This window comes from Perca flavescens, chromosome 19, assembly GCF_004354835.1.
Source record: "Perca flavescens isolate YP-PL-M2 chromosome 19, PFLA_1.0, whole genome shotgun sequence".
Classification (NCBI taxonomy): Eukaryota; Metazoa; Chordata; class Actinopteri; order Perciformes; family Percidae; genus Perca; species Perca flavescens.
In genome coordinates this window covers 14,701,794-14,720,174 of record NC_041349.1, presented here as the reverse complement: position 1 = coordinate 14,720,174, position 18,381 = coordinate 14,701,794, and the positions used below count along the sequence as shown (strand labels likewise).

Sequence of the window (18,381 nt, the reverse complement as noted above, 5' to 3'; positions counted from 1 at the left end):
ACTTTCATTTCCCTTTTGCTCTCATGATGAAATTAGTTTTTGAGATTTTTGTTCTGTGGGTTTGGTTTCAATCAATGTATTTTTTCCATATTCCATACTTATGGCTATAACATCTCTTCCTGCAAAGGCCCTGTTTCCCTGAATTAATTATAAAAATGTTGTTAAGGCTTGCTTAATTCATGTTTATGAGTTGTTTAATGAGTTAATGGATCTGAAAAAGAGGTACATCTTATGCAATGAAAGCAGAAACAATTCAATTTAGCTATAGTAAAGTAGATCGTCGTTGACGCAAGAAATACTTTCAACTCAGATTTTATGACTCACTTTCAGGTTTGTGGCTTATATCAAGTTACATTTTGGCAGCAGTATGACAGCATTAGGTCACAGTTTCAACTTCCATAACCAGAAATCCAAGATCACATCAGTGAACTGTTCATGTTGACCACACTGCAAAACTCTGCTCCATGCCAACTTTGATAGGATTTTAAACATCTTTCGCCCTCTTTGAACACTACACAAAGGTGTATATACTGAAGAGCAGAATTTCATTTGGGTTAGCTGATATGAGCCACTCCTCTCAATTGCAGCCACACTTCAATTCCAGGTACAGTGCAGTCGACAGCTGCTTGATGGAGCACGAGCGATGATGAAGCCATTAAGTGTTTTTCACCAAACTAGATTGCAGATGTGCAGATGTACTCTGTAGGGGATTCTTATGCAAATTTACAACACTATTCATATGTAGGGGGGGTTGCTTTCACTATGAGGTGTTCTAAAATACATTTTACAAAATCATACAAAATATCTCATTTAATTTATCCAAGAGAGGATGAAGAGATGACTGCCTGCCTGATAGAGTTCTGGTACAATAAATCAACATGAGAAATGCAGTTCATCAAATTCAATCTGTACAAAACACAAAAATACAAGTAAGGTCTCAAATTCTACTGAGTGTCCTCAGGTCATACTTATCACAAAGATACACAGTCATGCCTGAGATTAATGAGATATTTAGGAAAAAAGAAATGGGCGAAAGATGTAAAAAATAATACGTGAGATAGCTTAGCATTATCAAATAAAGCATTTAACATTGATCCATATTGTGACACAGTGCATCAGGCAGCAATACAGTTTTAACAACAGCTGAGACCCTCGAAATCAATGGGCAAAATCTTCTATTATGAATCCTCAAACAATAGGTGGATTTTGAGATGGAACAAACCAAGGACACGTTATCCAAACATAACCCGTCATATTTAATTACATTAAACAACATTAACATTACATTACATCTGACGAAGTAGATCTTAATTTAGTGCCTCTTTCACACGATTAATTGCGGGGGTCGAGATGCATCCAGAGGAAGGTAAGAGGAGAGATCCATAAAGATGTGAGGTTGCTCTCACTCAACTTGACAGCAGTGTCACTTAAGGGAGGGGAATGTTAATGACAGCTGTGCTACTTGAATGAGGATGAGAATTCTGGACTATGCAGAGTAAAGGGAGCTTTACGATATTGGAAAGACTCACAGTTTATCCTGGAGGAACTAAAGTGGTTTAAAGCTAAAGTACCTCATCAGGAGTTCATGATGTAAAAGGACCACGGGGACTTGGCCTTTTGGCCCAGCCTGGTCCAAGATAAATCGGGGTAATGAGATCTGATGCGACTTATGCATTCTGAACGTGGCGTGTCAATGTCGTCGCTTAAAATCAGACTCAATGCCAGTTATCTGGCTGCCTGTCAAGTTCACAGGGGATGGAAATGCCCCGGGGGACATACGAGTAAATACTGACCCTGATTTACACTTTGTGTCCACTGAGGATTGCAAAACTGGCTTATCTTGTTCTCTTTTTACAGTAGCAGCAGCAAGACTGGGAGGAGCCTGACAGAGTTTTCAATAGCCTGGTTGCTAACAACATCAGCCGACTGACGACATATTAAGGTTACAATACAGAGAATAGATGGCTGAGTCTTTTAAAAACAAGTATTTTGTAAAAGGGGTCTTGAATGCACACATGATGGCTGTAAACGTGATATAGTGGTATAGCAAACAATCCATTTCAAGTCCATTACCATCTGTTTAGAATAAGCAAAAGGGGGATTTGTTCAAAGATACACACAGAGCAAATTATGCCATTATAAACTGAGATATTCAGACATTGTGGGACAGTATTTCATAGATAATTATTTTAGATTTTGAAATATTTAGTAATCAACTGTTGGGAGCCAAATAAGTAGAATCTTCACCTTTGTGCAGATACAGTGAAATGTTACCACTTGGAAACAGGATTATGTTGAAAAATGAAACATTTATGTATATGTCCAGTGCAGCAGAAGAGCCACAGATCACACTGAAGGGGACTTGTTAGGATGCACAACTTAAACAATTATAAACTGTGAGTCTTTTTTTAAAATCTTTATCTTATTTTGAAAATCTCTATCATCTCTATACATTTGATTAAATTCAAGTTCAAATGTTTTATTTATACCAGAGGAGCATCAAACAGTGGCCATAGCATTGACAAATTGAGGTGATTCAGTGGGCACATACAAAATGATCCCCCTTCTTTCTCTCTCTCTCTATCAACACCATCCAGTACTATTAAAAATGTAAGCATGAAATGGAGTGTGCCGGTGAAAGGAGGAGGGCTCCAACAGTCAGTTTGGATCACGGTTACCACAGCGACAGTCTGACCTTTTCCCAGATCCCTCAGTAGATAGAAGGAGATTAGAAAAGACAAAGCAGTGTTCTCCTTCAAACCACCAAGATTCCCTGCACATTATGTGACTGTGTTTTAAATTGCCTTGTGTGCACCTGCCACCTTTCTTAGTTATTAACATAATGGCATGCGACCTGAGGGGTTAAAAAGGGAGAAGAAACAGCCTCGAGCATTCGTTTCCTTTCGCCTTTCTCTCACAGGAAGACTTTGTACCATCAATTGTCTTCTGGCAATATAATGATCAATGGAATAAGATGTATTTTACTGTTCCAGTCACAGCACTGTTCTGTAAAGGTCTGCTAAATATAGAAATTCAAATCATAAAATATTTTTTCATACAGCTGTGAATATTTTCTATGAAATTCCATAAGAGAGTCTACAGCCACACTAGCAGTTTTGTAAGGCTGTACATACTGTAAGAACAGCAGTGCTTTAAGCTAAATGCTAGCGTCAGCAGGCTAACATGCTCACAATGACAATGGATTTACATTTGTTAATTAGCAAATTAGGCTCATAGGGGGATCAACAGTTTGATCATAAACCCAAGTCATTTTGACCCGATGATAATGAAAAATAGTAATGTGGTGCATTGTTGGAAATGTAGGCTCCCGTGCTTTCGTTGCTTGTAGCTTGATATCGCAGCCTCTGCTGCTTCCATTTTGAGTTTTTGTTTCTTTAACACTATATTTTACTTTCACTTTCATTTCCATTTTGCTCTCATGATGCAATTAGTTTTTTAGAATTTGGTTTTGTTGTGCTTGGTTTCACTCAATGCATTTTTTTATATTCTATACTTATGGCTATAACCTAACCTCTTTTATTGCTGCATCTCCTCCTGTAAAGCCCTAATTTCCCTGAAGTAATTATAAAAAATGTTGTTTAGGCTTGTTTAATTTATGTTTATGAGTTGTTTAATGAGTTCATGGATCTGAAAAAGAGGTCTTATGCAATGAAAGCAGAAACAATTTGATTTAACTACTTGAAGTAGATCATTGTTCATTTTGCTAATGCAGCAAGAAATACATTCAACTCAGATTTTGTGACTCACTTTTAGGTTTGTGGCTTATATCAAGTTACATTTTGGCAGCAGTATGACAGCATTAGGTCACAGTTTCAACTTCCATAACCAGAAATTGATAGGATAGGATTTTAAACATATTTAGCCCTCTGTGGACATTACGCAAAGGTGTATATACTGAAGAGCAGAATTTCATTTGGGTTAGCTGATAAACCAAGTCATTTTGACTTGACCATGTCTCTAAATCAGAAGTTCTCATTGTTTTTAGCCAGAGATCCCAGATAGAGAATATACAGTATACAGTATGCATGTATTGAACATATTTACAAATTAAGAATTAGAGTTATAAATTGTTATATTAAAAAACTAATATAAGAGAATTAAATTGAAAAAAAGATTACTATGTTACTATGTTTTATTTTGTAAAAAAAAAGATTTTTTTTATATTATGATAATTTAAATAAAAGAATCTGAAAACCTGATTAAAAAGTTTATTTACCAAAGTGATTCCAATTCATGTTGGTGACATGTGTACCAGAGTTCATGGCAAATCCATGAAATAGCTGTTGAGATATTTCACAAAAAAAACCTCATGGTGGCGCTACAGGAAAAGTCAGGGGTTCACCAAAGTTAGTAAGCTTCACCATTAGGGAAGCATCAATAACTGTTCAAAATTCCATGGCAATACATCCAATAGTTGTTTAAATATTTCCGTCTGGAAATGCTCAGCCGACCGTCTAAGTTGTCTGATGGCGTTACATAAAGATGACAGCATGTTAGAAATAATTACATGCTGGATGATTATATCTTTGCCATGTTATGTCATCATTTAACAGTTATGTGGTGCTATATATTTGATTTAATGTTCTCTTCTTTTTCTTATCTGTCTCGAACTGTATAATCGACTTGCTTACGTCATAATAATAAATAAATAAGGTAATTGTATACACATAGATAGTTAAATAAATGGACCAACAGATCCCGTTGCTATGGACGTAGACCAGTGAAGAATATTAGAAACACTTTTCTGGTGATGGCTGAGCGTTACTGCGCAGCCTCCAGCTGAGGTTGAAGACGTACGTATATGTGACGTGAGCAACCTGTCTGAAAGTTGGAAGTCTTCTGGTAGCTGTGCCAAGATAAATCTCAATCATTCCCAATCTTACAGAGACAGAGAGCGTAGGTATATGTAAGGAGATAACATAGGCAAAGGCTAATTATTGCTAACTAACATGCTAGTTAAGATTAGTCGAAACTGCCTGCGAGCTTCTCCTGTACTATACGGAAATTCCTCTACTATGTGACAGTAAGTTGCGTTGTTATGACACAATCATTAGCCTATTTTTACAAGAATGTCTGCTACGGAGCCATAACATGAGATACAAGGTAATGGAACCTTTTATACATTGTTGTGTTTCAAATAAAGTCTTTACACGCTTCAGATATAAAGTTATTCGCTGTCAAAGTGACGTCAAAATGAATGGCAGTCAATGGAATGCTAATGGAAGATGATGGCCTGTTAGCATCAAAATGGCGGCATAGGAGGTACGGGTTGTGGAGAGAGACTTCCCCCCTTGGGTACACAGGGTGCCTTAGCAACAATGTGAGGGTGGCAGAGAGGGTGGCAAGTAAAAGATCACTGCAATCTGAGCTGTGTGCATTGCAGTGATGGATGAGTATGGGCAATACCAGTATGCTATATGCCAAAGGTCAGAGTTCAAACAGAGAAAAAGAAAGAGAGAATGAAGACAGCAGACAAGTCAGAAAGATGTTGAGTTGATGTTCAGTACCAGCTTGTCTCTAAAATGGGGACCAACATGTTTCATATTTCTTATACTACTTTTAAGTGTCAGTTAATTTTGACCTGCCTATTGGACTTTAATCATATCTTTGGATGACTTCATAATATTTGGTCTGAGTCATCGTAGTGAGAGATATTTTTGTCAAGAGAGCTGCAGGGGAGGTGTGCTCATAACTCATCAGGACTGTCAAATCTTTTTATATGCCTTGTGAATTTGCTCCCAGTTCGTTAAACAGATTGTTGTTGTCAGGTTGAATGTTAAACACCTCTAACATTACTCTCCAAGACGTAAATGGAACTGAAATATTGCATAGTGAGAGCTACTGTATGTCAAACCCTGTTGCTGAGCCAAAAATGAAAACTGAAAAAAAAATATTAACTTTACTTAAACAGCTATTTTGTACATATTTGTCTCTGTTTTTGTTTATTCTTATTAAGGTTTAATATGTTTGTTTGTGTATGTATGCACCAATCACCAAGGCAAATTCCACATAAGGTGGTAACTGTGTGCTGCAGTAAACTCCTAAAGCAGCTGCATATTGCAATGGCTACTGACAAGAACTTCAATATCTTTGTCAAATTTTTCAACTTCTTGTCTGCAAGTTCACATACTGGCTTACTGTCTAAAATTAGAACTTTATAGGCCTACATGCAAAACAAAAATAATTAATTTTTATTTTTATTTTTTTAACAAAAATACATTTGCTATGGAGGGAGCTATGCTCTACGTGAATTAAAAGGTTTGATGAGTGGTAAAAGACATGCAGTATGGTTTAGTCCATTTATCGACTAGCAGGGGTGCAAGTAACAAATTAGCCTACATTTACCCTAGTTAGGTACTCTAAAGCCGGCTGTTGTGTAGACCTACTTTTTTGAGTTTTTTTTAAAAAAAAGTCACATGAAAAAGTCAAAATAAACCGTGTAAAAGTTTTACATTTTTTTTGCATGTAACACTAACAGATAGGCATCTTTGTGTCCCAAATCAAACGCACCCATAATGGTACGTCACCGACAGGTGCACACTGAACCTGGCTAATTGCTAACATGCTCACTTTGACTGCTGCTTTCACTGAGGAACTTCTTACATTCAGTGAGGACTTTCTGCTGATTTAAAAAAAATTGAGGTGCACTGTGGGACCAGAGGGACTGAGTTGAAGCTGGAGCAGATTGCGATGCACATGACTAGCGTTCACACAGTTGAGCTTAAGTACAGTACACGCGCATTAGTGTATACTGCTCTGGTTTGCAGAGACTGTGCAGACTCTTATTTGCTGTAGGCTAATAGCCTATGTGTGGTTGTGGCTGCAGCCGCTGTGGAGTTTATATGTTGTTTACCTCTGTGTTGTCTGCTTTGGTGATGTTTTATTCTGCTGTTGATTCAATAAGATGTCAAGGCTATTTATTAATGTGGCTTAATAATAATTGTTGCACCCGCTGTGGTGTCCAGACCTCCAACCACCATACTTATGGTATAGATTTAACTGAGATTTAATATTCATGTATATTTAGTTCTCTCAGCAGAGAAAAAAGTCCACCTGTTTTCACCTCCTTCCAGCTTTAAAGGGGTGATAGAATGCAAAACCGAGTTTACCTTGTCATAGTTGAATAACGACAGTTCGGTGTGTGAAATGGGCATACAGAGAACCTCAAAGTCCCATTGACATCCCTTTCCTATGCAAATCTAACAATTTGAAACTGCCGCTGAAAACGGGCGAATCCCAACGAAGCTAATAGTTGACATCAACTCGGTGGCTGTACCTCAATTGGCTCTGGTCTGTACCTTTTGTCACTCCCCAAAATGTACATACAGACCACTGGTCTGAGACCAGCTGGTCTTCTGAAAGTAGGTCACGCAGATTTCACACACCAGTTTAGCTGCGAGTTTTACATTTCCAGGGGAATTACGAAGAAGTTTTTCAAGGATATTGAAGATGAACCACGGCTGTAGATGCGGTGTTCCAGGCTGTACAGGGAATGCTGACACGTTTCACATTTCATCACTGGCTGCCTGTCGTGGTGCTCCTGGTAAGCTGTAGTTAGTGGTTCAGTTACCGGGTAACTGCCAGTGTGGCAGGCATGTTCCCTGAAATTAATAAATTAAGTTATGTTTTCATTTATATTGTAATATAAATAATACACTTAACCAATAGCGGAGTGGCAATCGGGAGAGTCTGGACTTTTCCCGGTGGGCCGGTAGTGTTTCGAGGCCGCGAGTGCTGGTCTGATAATAGTTATATGGGCAATGTGCTGCTGGAGCTGCTGCTGCTGCTGTTGTTGTGCTGCTCTTTGTCTGTGTGCTTGTGGGTTTCACTCTCTGCTAAATGTCTACGCACTGAGACACTGAACTAGCTACAGCGCGAGTTGTGATTCCTTGTCTGGACAACATGGCATCATGACTTTACGTAAACATATACGGCACTTTCCTAAAGCCAAATGGCGTGTTATCTGTACACATTTTGAGCTATCCATGTGTATGTCTACGCTGTATACAGCAGAACATACACACCACGTGGCGTTGCCACGTTGCGTATTATCGCAAGAACGTGCCGTACTATCGCGAGAACATCACACATTTGTAAAAAAAAAATAAAAATAAGTTGGGTTTAGAAAAAGAACATTGGGAAAAGGCTTTAGTAACACAAAAAAAATTGATAAAAACAAGAAAAAAAACAACGTCACACGCTTAGGAAAACAAACGGTTGGGTTTAGGAAAGAAACATTGGGGAAGGCTTAAAAAAAAAAAACGCCACATACAGGACGCAAACCTAGCTCTCCTGGGTGAATGGCTTGTATTTTAACCATCTGCCACCCCAACCAACCTCCTTCTGTGGACTTATGTCCCTTCATATTACCCGCTATGGTGAAAATTCACATGTAATGTAGGGCGGCCGAACGGCGTTGAAAAACAAGCTAAAAAGCGATCATGCGTCTTGATAACACGCCAAAATGGCATACGAATTGGCGTGTCATACATATGCCACTTTATGAGATCAGTCTGGTCTGGAAGTGGAGTTTTTTTTTTGTCCCAAGGGTGTAATGTAATGAAAGTGTTGAAACTTTGCGTTTGTGTGTGTTGTGTGTGTGTGTGTGTGTGTGTGTGTGTGTGGGTGGGTCTTTTCGCGACACACTGGTGGATGACTAAACTGTGTCTCTGGTACGTTGTACAGTAGCATTAGTTGATGAGTTTAAATGTGTCGGAGCAGAAATTAAGTTTGAAGCCAGCTGGGGATGTTTTCTCGGGCCAATGTTCTGCTCCGGCGGCGCTGCCGCTGTCTCTCCTACCTACACCGGCCCGGCACCCTGTCCCTTCTCCCCTTTCTACCTGCCTGCGCACTGTGACAGTGTTGCCAACTTAGCGACTTTGTTGCTACATTTAGCGACTTTTCAGACCCCCTTAGCGACTTTTTTTCTTTACAAAAGCGACTAGCGACAAATCCGGCGACTTTCTGTAGAAAAGACGCCAGTATTGTTGAGCATGGAAGGAATTTCTCTCCTGTGGCCGCCAAATCACCTCGTTGTAAACCAACCAATCAGTGCGCAGCTCATCTAAATTTTCATGAGCATACCATATAAGGGAAAAAACCTCATTCATTCCAGGGCTATTTCACAGGGTTGCATTAGGGAGCATAGAACACCCGGGCCATTTTCATCCCAACCAATGTGAAATATCCTATTAGGAGACCTTAACACATTCCCATACAAAGCCAAAACATATGAACTATTAATGTTGTCCTGCTTGCAAAGCTGTTTTATCATTCATCCCACGGCTCATTTAGCAAATGAGCCCACAAAAAATTGGTGCTGACAGGTTGACTCCACCATCACATAACCATTTTTTCAGTGGAAAATGCTGAGTTTATTGGTGACGTGTCTCACAGTGTCGCTGCAGTGGGAGGTCTTGCTACCTGTCCTAGCTGTCAGGATTTCTGTCGCGTCAGCATTTTAAACTTCTCATCGCTCAAACAAGTTCACTACATGTCAATTTAAGCATTTGTACGAGCTTTGCAACAACCCTGCAGCTTGCAGTACACTGAATAACCTACCAGAATTCACACAATAGTAGCATGGTGTATCATGTTGCTGAGATCACATTATCTCCATAAAGTCAATTTCTAGCTTGAAAGTAATGTAGTTTTAAATTTGTGTGACTAGTCTGGAGCCTAACAGGTTTGTCCACCCACAATGGACTAAGAAATATTTTTAAAGGATTTAATTTGATGGCAACAATCTGCCATTTGCTCAATTCTTTAATGCATCATGTACATTTACTCCTAAATCTGGACATTAAACATGTGATGATCCTGTGATACGTATATAATACTTATATTCAGACTGGAAAATGCAGGGGGAATTACAGTCTGCTTGTGGCAGTGCCTGCAGGATTTTTCTCTAGACTAATTTGCTAAATTTAACTTATTCTATTTATATTTATATTGAAAATGAAGACGGGCCGTTTCCTGTGTCGCCTGACAGTATGAGTGATAACCCGAAGAAACAGCTGCAGGGAGAATAAACCTCAAAGTGTCAGCTCTAGCATGTCATGAGTCACACACATGGAAAACAAACATTGATTTTGCTCATATTAAGATACATACATGCATGTTTATGAATAATGTAAATGCACAGTATGCCGTCTCAAAGTACATCCTGTTATACAGCTATGGTCCAAGCTTCATAGGTGGTAATGACCAGCTATTTAAAGAATCTCCTCTGAGCCCTTTTAGTGCTCTTTCCTGATTGGCTGTTTGGTCACAACTTGCAGAAAGTCAGTAACAGTTCAACAGGGACCTGCTCCAGTAAGCATCTCTTTCTCAAGCCAAGAAGCACAACTTGGCAGCACCGACAGCAAATTGATCAGATCCAATGGCTGAGGGAGTAGGAGTCGCTGTGAGATATGGCCTTGAGCTCTCTGTCCATCCCAGGAGGACTTTTAGCCTCTTGCTAAGCATGCAGAGCTGTCCCAGGCTATTTACAGAGGTGACTTATGCAGGCTAGTGTAAGGTACACTGAGCCTCTGTAAGAAGACACTACTGCTCTGACAGGCAGAGGTTTGCTGTGGTGAATACATAGGCTGACAGTGGGGCCCAGGTGCATCGACTGTGGGCTGGCTGCTAAAGAGCCTGTTGGATTTATTTATCATATCAATAAAGTTTCCAGAACATGCATGCTCTTTTTTTTCTACTGCCAACTGATAAGCAGCACCACTGGAGCAATTTAAGAGTAAGTGCCTGGCTCAAAGGCACCTCGGTAATGGCTCTTGAAGGACAAAATACTTGCTTTTTACTTTCCCCAGTGTGATTTGCAGACTACAAGCTTCTTCTCTATTTACTAATACAGACTGTGGTTGACTGCTAAACTGAGCTGACAGAATTTGCATTGTAACACTAAGGAAGTACAACCTATCAAAGATTGTCCTGGTCTTTTGATCATTATAGATGTGTAACAAGGTATGATGAATGATGTGACAAATTGCTACGGTATAGTACAGTACAGTATAATATAATAGCTTGATGAGTGAGGGGCCATTGTGTGACATAAGCCTTGATTTAATTGTATTAATAAAGTAAACTTTGAGCAATTGCATTTAAATATGGAGTTAGAAGATATATTTAACTATTTTGAAGTAAGTAGCCAATCACAGAAATACATGCATGGTGCCAAGCTTGGCTTGGTCTGAGCCTAGTGTTAGACGCTGCTGGGATGCCATTGAAGTGAATGATTTGCTCAATAGACACACGTATGTGATGCTGACATCATTTGAATTTCTGTTTGACTTTCTGTCTGATCTAATAATTTAACAGGAAACCATAATGCTCCCAAATAGGGGATTAAAATGATGTGTACTGGACACTAAAGTAGCTGTAGACCTTTTCAATGGACTTTGCTTGCTAGGCAACAGCCTGGCCCCTTGTTAACTTCCTGTCAGTTGATGTCATACACATACATTGCAGCAGGATACCAACTTGGGGCCATTTAGAATGTTTACGTTTACAACTGTGAAATGGCCTATATGAACTGGGCTAACTTGACTAGCATGATGTTGCTAATGGCCGGGGATTGGCTGCATTACACTAGACAAAGTCTCGTCCAATCACATCTAAAGGCAAAAAGTGCATGTAGCTATTCCGAATGGCCAAAAGGACGAGTTGTGATTTCTCCCCTCAAAGAGAAAAAATAAATAAAAATCAGACACTGGACAGGTTGTATTTTTTAGGTCCATTGGGTTGAGACAATCTGACCCAATCACAACTTAATTGACAATCAGACAGCAAGTGAATATGTGTTCACCTATCACTTGACATATACTTCCAGGTGTATAGTTCCCTATCAGTACTTCCCTCCATCCTGTTTCTTCAGCTCTGCCTCTATCCAGTCATACGTGGCAGGCTGCCACACCTGAAGGTTCCATGAATCGCTCAACTGGATCTCACCCGCTCTTCCTCCACACCTGTCAACAGCCGTAAACCCACTTATCTGAAACTCTAAGTGCAAAAGCCATGACTGCGTCCAGGAATCCTCAACTGGAGCCAAATTCTCCATGTGAAATGCTTCCCTTCATCCCCTCTTCCCACCATGACCCTTCCCCCACATGGGCCACAAATCCATCCCCTGTCATGCTTTGGCGGAGACCCACCTCCAAAGCCAGCTCCTCTATCTGTAACTGCTTCGTGGCAATGCGGTTCCCATCCACGTTTCTGTGGTAGTAGATCACCATCACGTCATACTTCTTCATGATGGACTTGTAGTTCTTGGTGCTGAGGTCATGGACGCGGTCTTTGCCATCATACTCGGGGATCTCTAAGCCCTTCTCCCCCCAGGAAAGGGTCCCCAAGGATAGGAAGACCCCCAAAAACACCCAGCCCCACTTCATGGCTATAGTCACCTGGTGGCTGCGAGAACGCCTCTTCTCAGAGCCTTAAGTAGAGGGGAAAATACACTTGAGAGGTTTAACGTTGTCCCTAACGCAAGTTGGTGTCAAGCAGGGAGAATTAGGAACAAAGTCGACTTCCTTTCCCCACCGGCTAGAGAAGAGCAGGTCCGACAGTGGCACCCCCCCTTTAAAAAAAGAGCTACACGTGGTTTTGCTGACGCCACTGGCTGAAAAAAAGGGGAGGGGCCATTTTTGGGGACGCAAATTGGTATGTAAGCAGGCAAGACACTGATCCCACTCGTCCAAGAGCCGGACAGTCACAGGGGCTGCCAAAATAGAAGGACAGACAGTGAGAGGGGTTGGGAGGGGACTCCTGAGCAGTATACAGAAAAATAGCATTGGGGCGTAACATGGGAGGAGCCGTGCTTAGGTCATACGGCCACCTGTTTGAAGCTGTGGTTATGAAAGGGACAGCGTTTGTGTTGGGAGTTTGGAGAGCTACAGATACGAGCTCAGTGTCTTGGAGGACTGAAGGTATGGATGGATGTACGATGAGAGCTTGAGGAAAGAAGAGCTTCAAGATGCCATTACCATATTAAGTTTTGTAGAGGAGCCGCACTCTCGCTAAAAATAAGGCCTCTGCGGGACAACACTGAGGACAAGATGGCATCCATGCATAGGATCAGAGGGTAGATGTGCTCTGTAGGCACAGATGATGACAAAATACTTCATTTTATATAATATTTCTACTTGATTGTATTTTTATATACTCTCATTGCATTTACTATATCAATATGTATAAATAAAACTTTAACAAAACAAAAAAAAACCCTGTTAAGGTTAAAGGTGCCCTGTGGAGTTTTCTTGTAAACAGTGTGGATACTGTAGTGTCAAGCAATCATACTAGTGTTCAACGTCAGTAGTATAACATTATAATAATAAAATAAAACCATCAATTGTGTGCAGTTTTGAATATCTGTCTGTTTAAATGTTTTACCCTTAGTTGGTTTACACTCAAGAATTAAATCAAATGTTACAAAAAGAAGATTTCATGTGATATATTCTGGTATTCGGGTTTTAGAGGCATTCTTGTATACAGCACATTCGGAATATGCGTCTCAATCAGGGTTTTAACCACAGTTTACAGTCTCTTGCCTGTTTAAGGCTTATGGTCAGCTCTGTGCCTTGCTATGGTTGCTGTAAACAAACCAACCAGCCAACTGCAGACCCGATAAGAAGGAGAAACACAGCCACTTTTAAACATTATCAAAGACTTGGATATCAACAGGTTTTTGGATATGCCCACACATCGCTACACCGACCTTTTCAAGAAGCTGATTGAAGGAATGAAAGAGGGACGCTGTGTTTGCACGATCCAACAACTCCACCACTGCTGGTAAACTTTGAAAAAAATCGTATTTTGCACAGTTACATGTAAACGGGAATATTAGTGGAATATTCACTTTCATTAGCCATGTAACAAACTTATTCAGAATAAGGTCAAACACCGGATTTATTATGTGAATGTAAACGTGGTCAGTGTGAGATCATGTCAGCTATTAGTTTACAATGAAAAAGGGGAGAGGATAGCTATTAATAACAATGTGTAATATGATCCCCCTGCTAGCATGGTGGGTCAGACAGTGTGTGTGCGCCATTGACGGCGTGGGGAAGTTGGGCACTGGTTTGAGGGTCTCTAGAGCATGATGATGATGATGTAAGAAGATACAAAAAAATTGACTTCCTGTATGTGGTCTGTAAAATTCTAGGATTCACAATAGGAAGTTGATAAATTGAGCATTAACGTGTATATATTTTCTAACTACTTTAGTTATATTAGAGGTAGATATTGCATTATTATGATATAATAATGGTCCTTTGCAATCACATTAAAGGGGCACTGCATCATGCATTTAGTATTGCACTTCCATAATGTGGCAGACTTAGAAAATAAACATAAATCAAAATCAAAATCTTTGCAGCAGAGGCGGAGATGGCTTGACTTTTATTCCATAATACGAGTCAAACTCACACGGTGCTACATTTCCTATTAAAAAAGTACCTGTTAGGCTTTTGCTGTCTCTTTAAATCACAACCCATGCAATTTTTAACACTTTTTATTCATGTTTTCATGGGAAATATATTTACTTTATGCTCATGCTGTTATTTTATAAAAGAAAATTTAAGTTAAACATTGCATGTTTAATTTAACCATAAAAATACAGCTGTGATGAAACATTCAATTTTAGCACGATGACAATGCAGCAACACTTGCCCAGATAACCTCTTAAACCCTGCTGACACATTAGGGTCAGATAATACAAACTCAAGCTGTGTGCAGTAAAACATTTTTCACACCCACGGAAGGGACAGGCAAAATAAAACATTGTTACGGTCTGTTAAAGAAAAGGCACCACATTACTGTATTGACTTGCAGTATTATGTAGACATTGTAGAGATATCACATTATACCTGTTGTTTGCTTACAATTTTTTTTATTTCATTTTTTTCAGCTGTCAGAAAGTGTGAGAGTGATCATGCTGACAGAAAAGGCTTCCAGTTGCACTTCATCATCCCTGTATCAAGTATTTTTAAAAGTCGCAGGCAGGAGTGGCTGCTGCTGTAATGGCAGTCAGCAGCAGGGCTCGAGATTTTTCAAAGAGCCATTAGAGTACGTGGTGACAGAGAGTGGAAGAGACCTGACACAGAAACAGAATACAGTTATCACCTTTCTGTATTCAGCTTTAAACATCTGGAGAATAAGGTTTAAAACGATACTTTCACTGACATTTTCTCTCAAATATTAACAGATGTGCGACCGTCTATATCTGTGTGTGTGTGTGTGTGTGTGTGTGTGTGTGTGTATAGATGCATGTATGGGACTCCCTAACTGTTGCACCTCTGAGGTATTAGCACCCTCATCTGGCAGTTGCACTAATAGACCTCATTGCTTTTGCATTATTACAAGTCCATCTTTTCCCTCTAAACCCTCCCTCATTTTTTTAAAATCGGCTCGAGTATGATGAGTGGGGCAATCATGCGTACAGTTTGTGCCGAGGTCGTTACACTGTGTGCGTGTGTGCTGTTGTTATGGCGACCGGAGGGTTGCCTCAAACAGCTCGCTTTGTCAGATGAGAACACACGACACAGCAAGTATATTTCATGTCGAGGATTTGAAGAGAATTAATCAAATTGAAGCAAAATAATTTGATCCATCAGTCCCAATTAATGCTGATTCATTTTCTGTTTTGTTTTAAAAGAGTCTTTGAAATTTGTCACGCAGACATTAGAATCTATCTCTCAGAAAGTGGACAATGAAAAGGTACAGGCTAGTTTTTACTACCTTTTCAGACTAGTATTTTTTTTTCACAGTCCATATTGCTTTGCCCCTTTACAGGAACGATTGAATGGGTTCTGGATGGAGACCAGCGTGTCTGAATGATAGGCCACCATGTTATACTGAATGTCACCTCCTCCGCTATGGCAGAGCGTGAGAATGTGAGTCCATGCAGGCGCTAATGAGATCGAAAGGCTCCATCGAAAGGAGACAAAGTCGAGGGGGGATTGCAAGGTGTAATGGGAAAAGAAAAATTAAGGTGAGAGAGCGAGGTGTGAAGAAAAGAGGGAAAGGTATTAATGGAAGATGAAATGAAGGAAGATTGGCACAGTGAATAAGGGAGTAGAAAACAGGAGAATGTGCCTGCTTGCAGAGGGTTTGAGCAATTATATTTGAAGAACAGCAGCCAGGGATGGATTGGCCCGAAGATCGAAGGCAGGAATTTTGACAGCGTGGGGAAGCATAAGTGATAGAGAAGGTTGGAACAGCAGATATTCACCAACAGAGGAATAAAAGCAGAATGTGAGAGAAAAGATCTTTCTTGTTTAACTTTCACTAAAGCTTTATTTGGGAACTGGTTGCATCATTTTCTAAAAGTTTTTGAGAGGCCATTATTTAGCTGTAGAATGTTGACCTGTGTCAAACACATCACACAACACAAGTGCAGTAGTCAAGGTGCAGTAGTGCCAAATACTTGTTTTTATGGAGAGATAACGTGGGTCAACACTGCTGATCAACACTGCAATGACGCATGTCAAGGCACTGCTGGTGTGTGGGTTTACATAGAAAAAGGCATTAGCTGACTTGGTGGGGTACAGCGTAAAATCTTACCTTGAATCCAAATATATTATTTACTTTATTAGCATCTTCTAACCAGACATGGACAACCTGATCAACTTTTCATTATGAGAGAATATAAGAAGGAGAAAGACTTGGATATCAACAAATCCGACCTTTTCAAGAAGCTGGTTGAGGGAATGTAAAGAGGGACACTGTGTTTGCACGGTCCAACCAAGTCCGCCATCATAAAAATCGTTTTTTGCACGGCTACATGTAAACGGGAATATTAGTTGAATATTCACTTTCGTTAGCCATGTAATCAGCTTAGTCGGAATATCGACTTTTTTGGAATAAGGGCAAAAACCGGAATATTATGTGCATGTAAATGTAGTCATTGTTCAACGCCTCAGAACTTAATTCTAAGTTCTAGTAGAGATCCTAAGTTTATAAAAAGTACCAAATACTGTATGTCCAGCTGAACTTTAATTTGAAAGAAAGCATAATGGATTTCACCTTCGAGGCTTCATGGGGGTTGCTGCTTGTTATATCCATGCTGACTATCCTGCAGGCAATCGGAGCATAGCGGTGGGCGTCCACATATGACATCAACCTGTTTTTTGTTTTTTTTCTCTTTTAAAATCACATCAACTGACTGCAGCCGACCAGATTTGAGATTCAACATGTTTTAACACAAGATTTGTTTGACTAGTAGTTTATCACATCTGAGTAATCAAACCCAAGTCACAACCCCACACACTGCCACCTCCCACCAGGACCGGTCTGGCCCTGGTGCCCGCTCCCTCGCTGTCCCACACCCACGGCCCGTATGCTGGCATAAATGTTGCTAAGTGTCTCCACACACAACCAACACTCTCTCCTGCTCTGACACGCACGCACGCACATACATACAGTACACCCACACCAGCATGCCCAAAAGTTTGTAAAAATCACAGAATAAGATGTAAGAGCACACTGTTTTTCGAAAAACACACATACATGCACAACCCAAATATTCAGATGTACGGATAGACATGAATATATAATGTATATAAAACTCAATCTATTGGTAAAGTGTTGGGTTGGGATGGTGTTCAAGCAACCAGAGGGCAGAAAAGAGTGTACACTCACGCACACATGCACACATGCACACAGCACAGCACATGCATACACAAAGATTCTTTGACATGAAATTGCATATTATTAGCAGTTAAGGCCTTGACATTTCCAGAAGAATGAGGAAAGGGCGTGTGCAGCGGCTGTGAGTGAGCCAGATTCTTTACAGTTCAGAAGTCCCAGTCTTTCAGGTGAGACACTTTGAACGGCTGTCAGACTTCACCTGTCTTCCAGGTCGGCACTCGGCTGTGAATGAAAGGGAAGAGCAGTTTGACTTCATGAAAGATTCAATACTTCACTGTAGTGACAAAATAAGACTCAAGGCCTGCATTTGCCACACGGGCAGTTCAAAAACAGAAATAGCAGTCATAATGAAATAAAGCATGCTTTACCAAAGTGTTTTAAATAAAAAAAAAAAAAAAAATTACAATTTACCATTGTAGCTTAGCAGCTAATTAGCATAATTTACAGAGAGAGGCTAATATTTTCAAGTTTGATAATTTGATGATGAAAGACAAAAAACATTCAAACTTCAAATAATGCTGGTGTACAGTTAAATTCATTATTTCACACAAAATTCTAAAGACTTACGAATGGAAGATTGTAAATGACCCAAATGACTCCTCAGATTTGCTTTACTGAAATGATTGGTACAATTCATATTGAAAGGATCCATTAAAACCAGTCTGGCAAACCTTATTAAGATATGACATCCTTTTCTGACACATTTTTTCTATCTTT

The 18,381-nt window shown here is 39.9% G+C and overlaps 1 protein-coding gene across 2 annotated transcripts in view; it reads right to left on the bottom strand.

Annotated features, from left to right (window-relative positions):
* casq1b (calsequestrin 1b) overlaps positions 1-12,611 on the bottom strand; it is a 31,404-nt gene extending 18,793 nt beyond the window's left edge. Inside the window, exon 1 of one of the 2 annotated variants that reach the window (XM_028564017.1) lies at positions 12,174-12,611. In XM_028564017.1, the coding sequence (XP_028419818.1) occupies positions 12,174-12,410 (237 nt within the window). In that variant the 5' untranslated portion in view covers positions 12,411-12,611. The remainder of the gene's footprint in view (positions 1-12,173) is intronic. The other variant, XM_028564018.1, reaches the window with a different exon arrangement.
* Between the last annotated feature and the right edge of the window lie 5,770 nt (positions 12,612-18,381).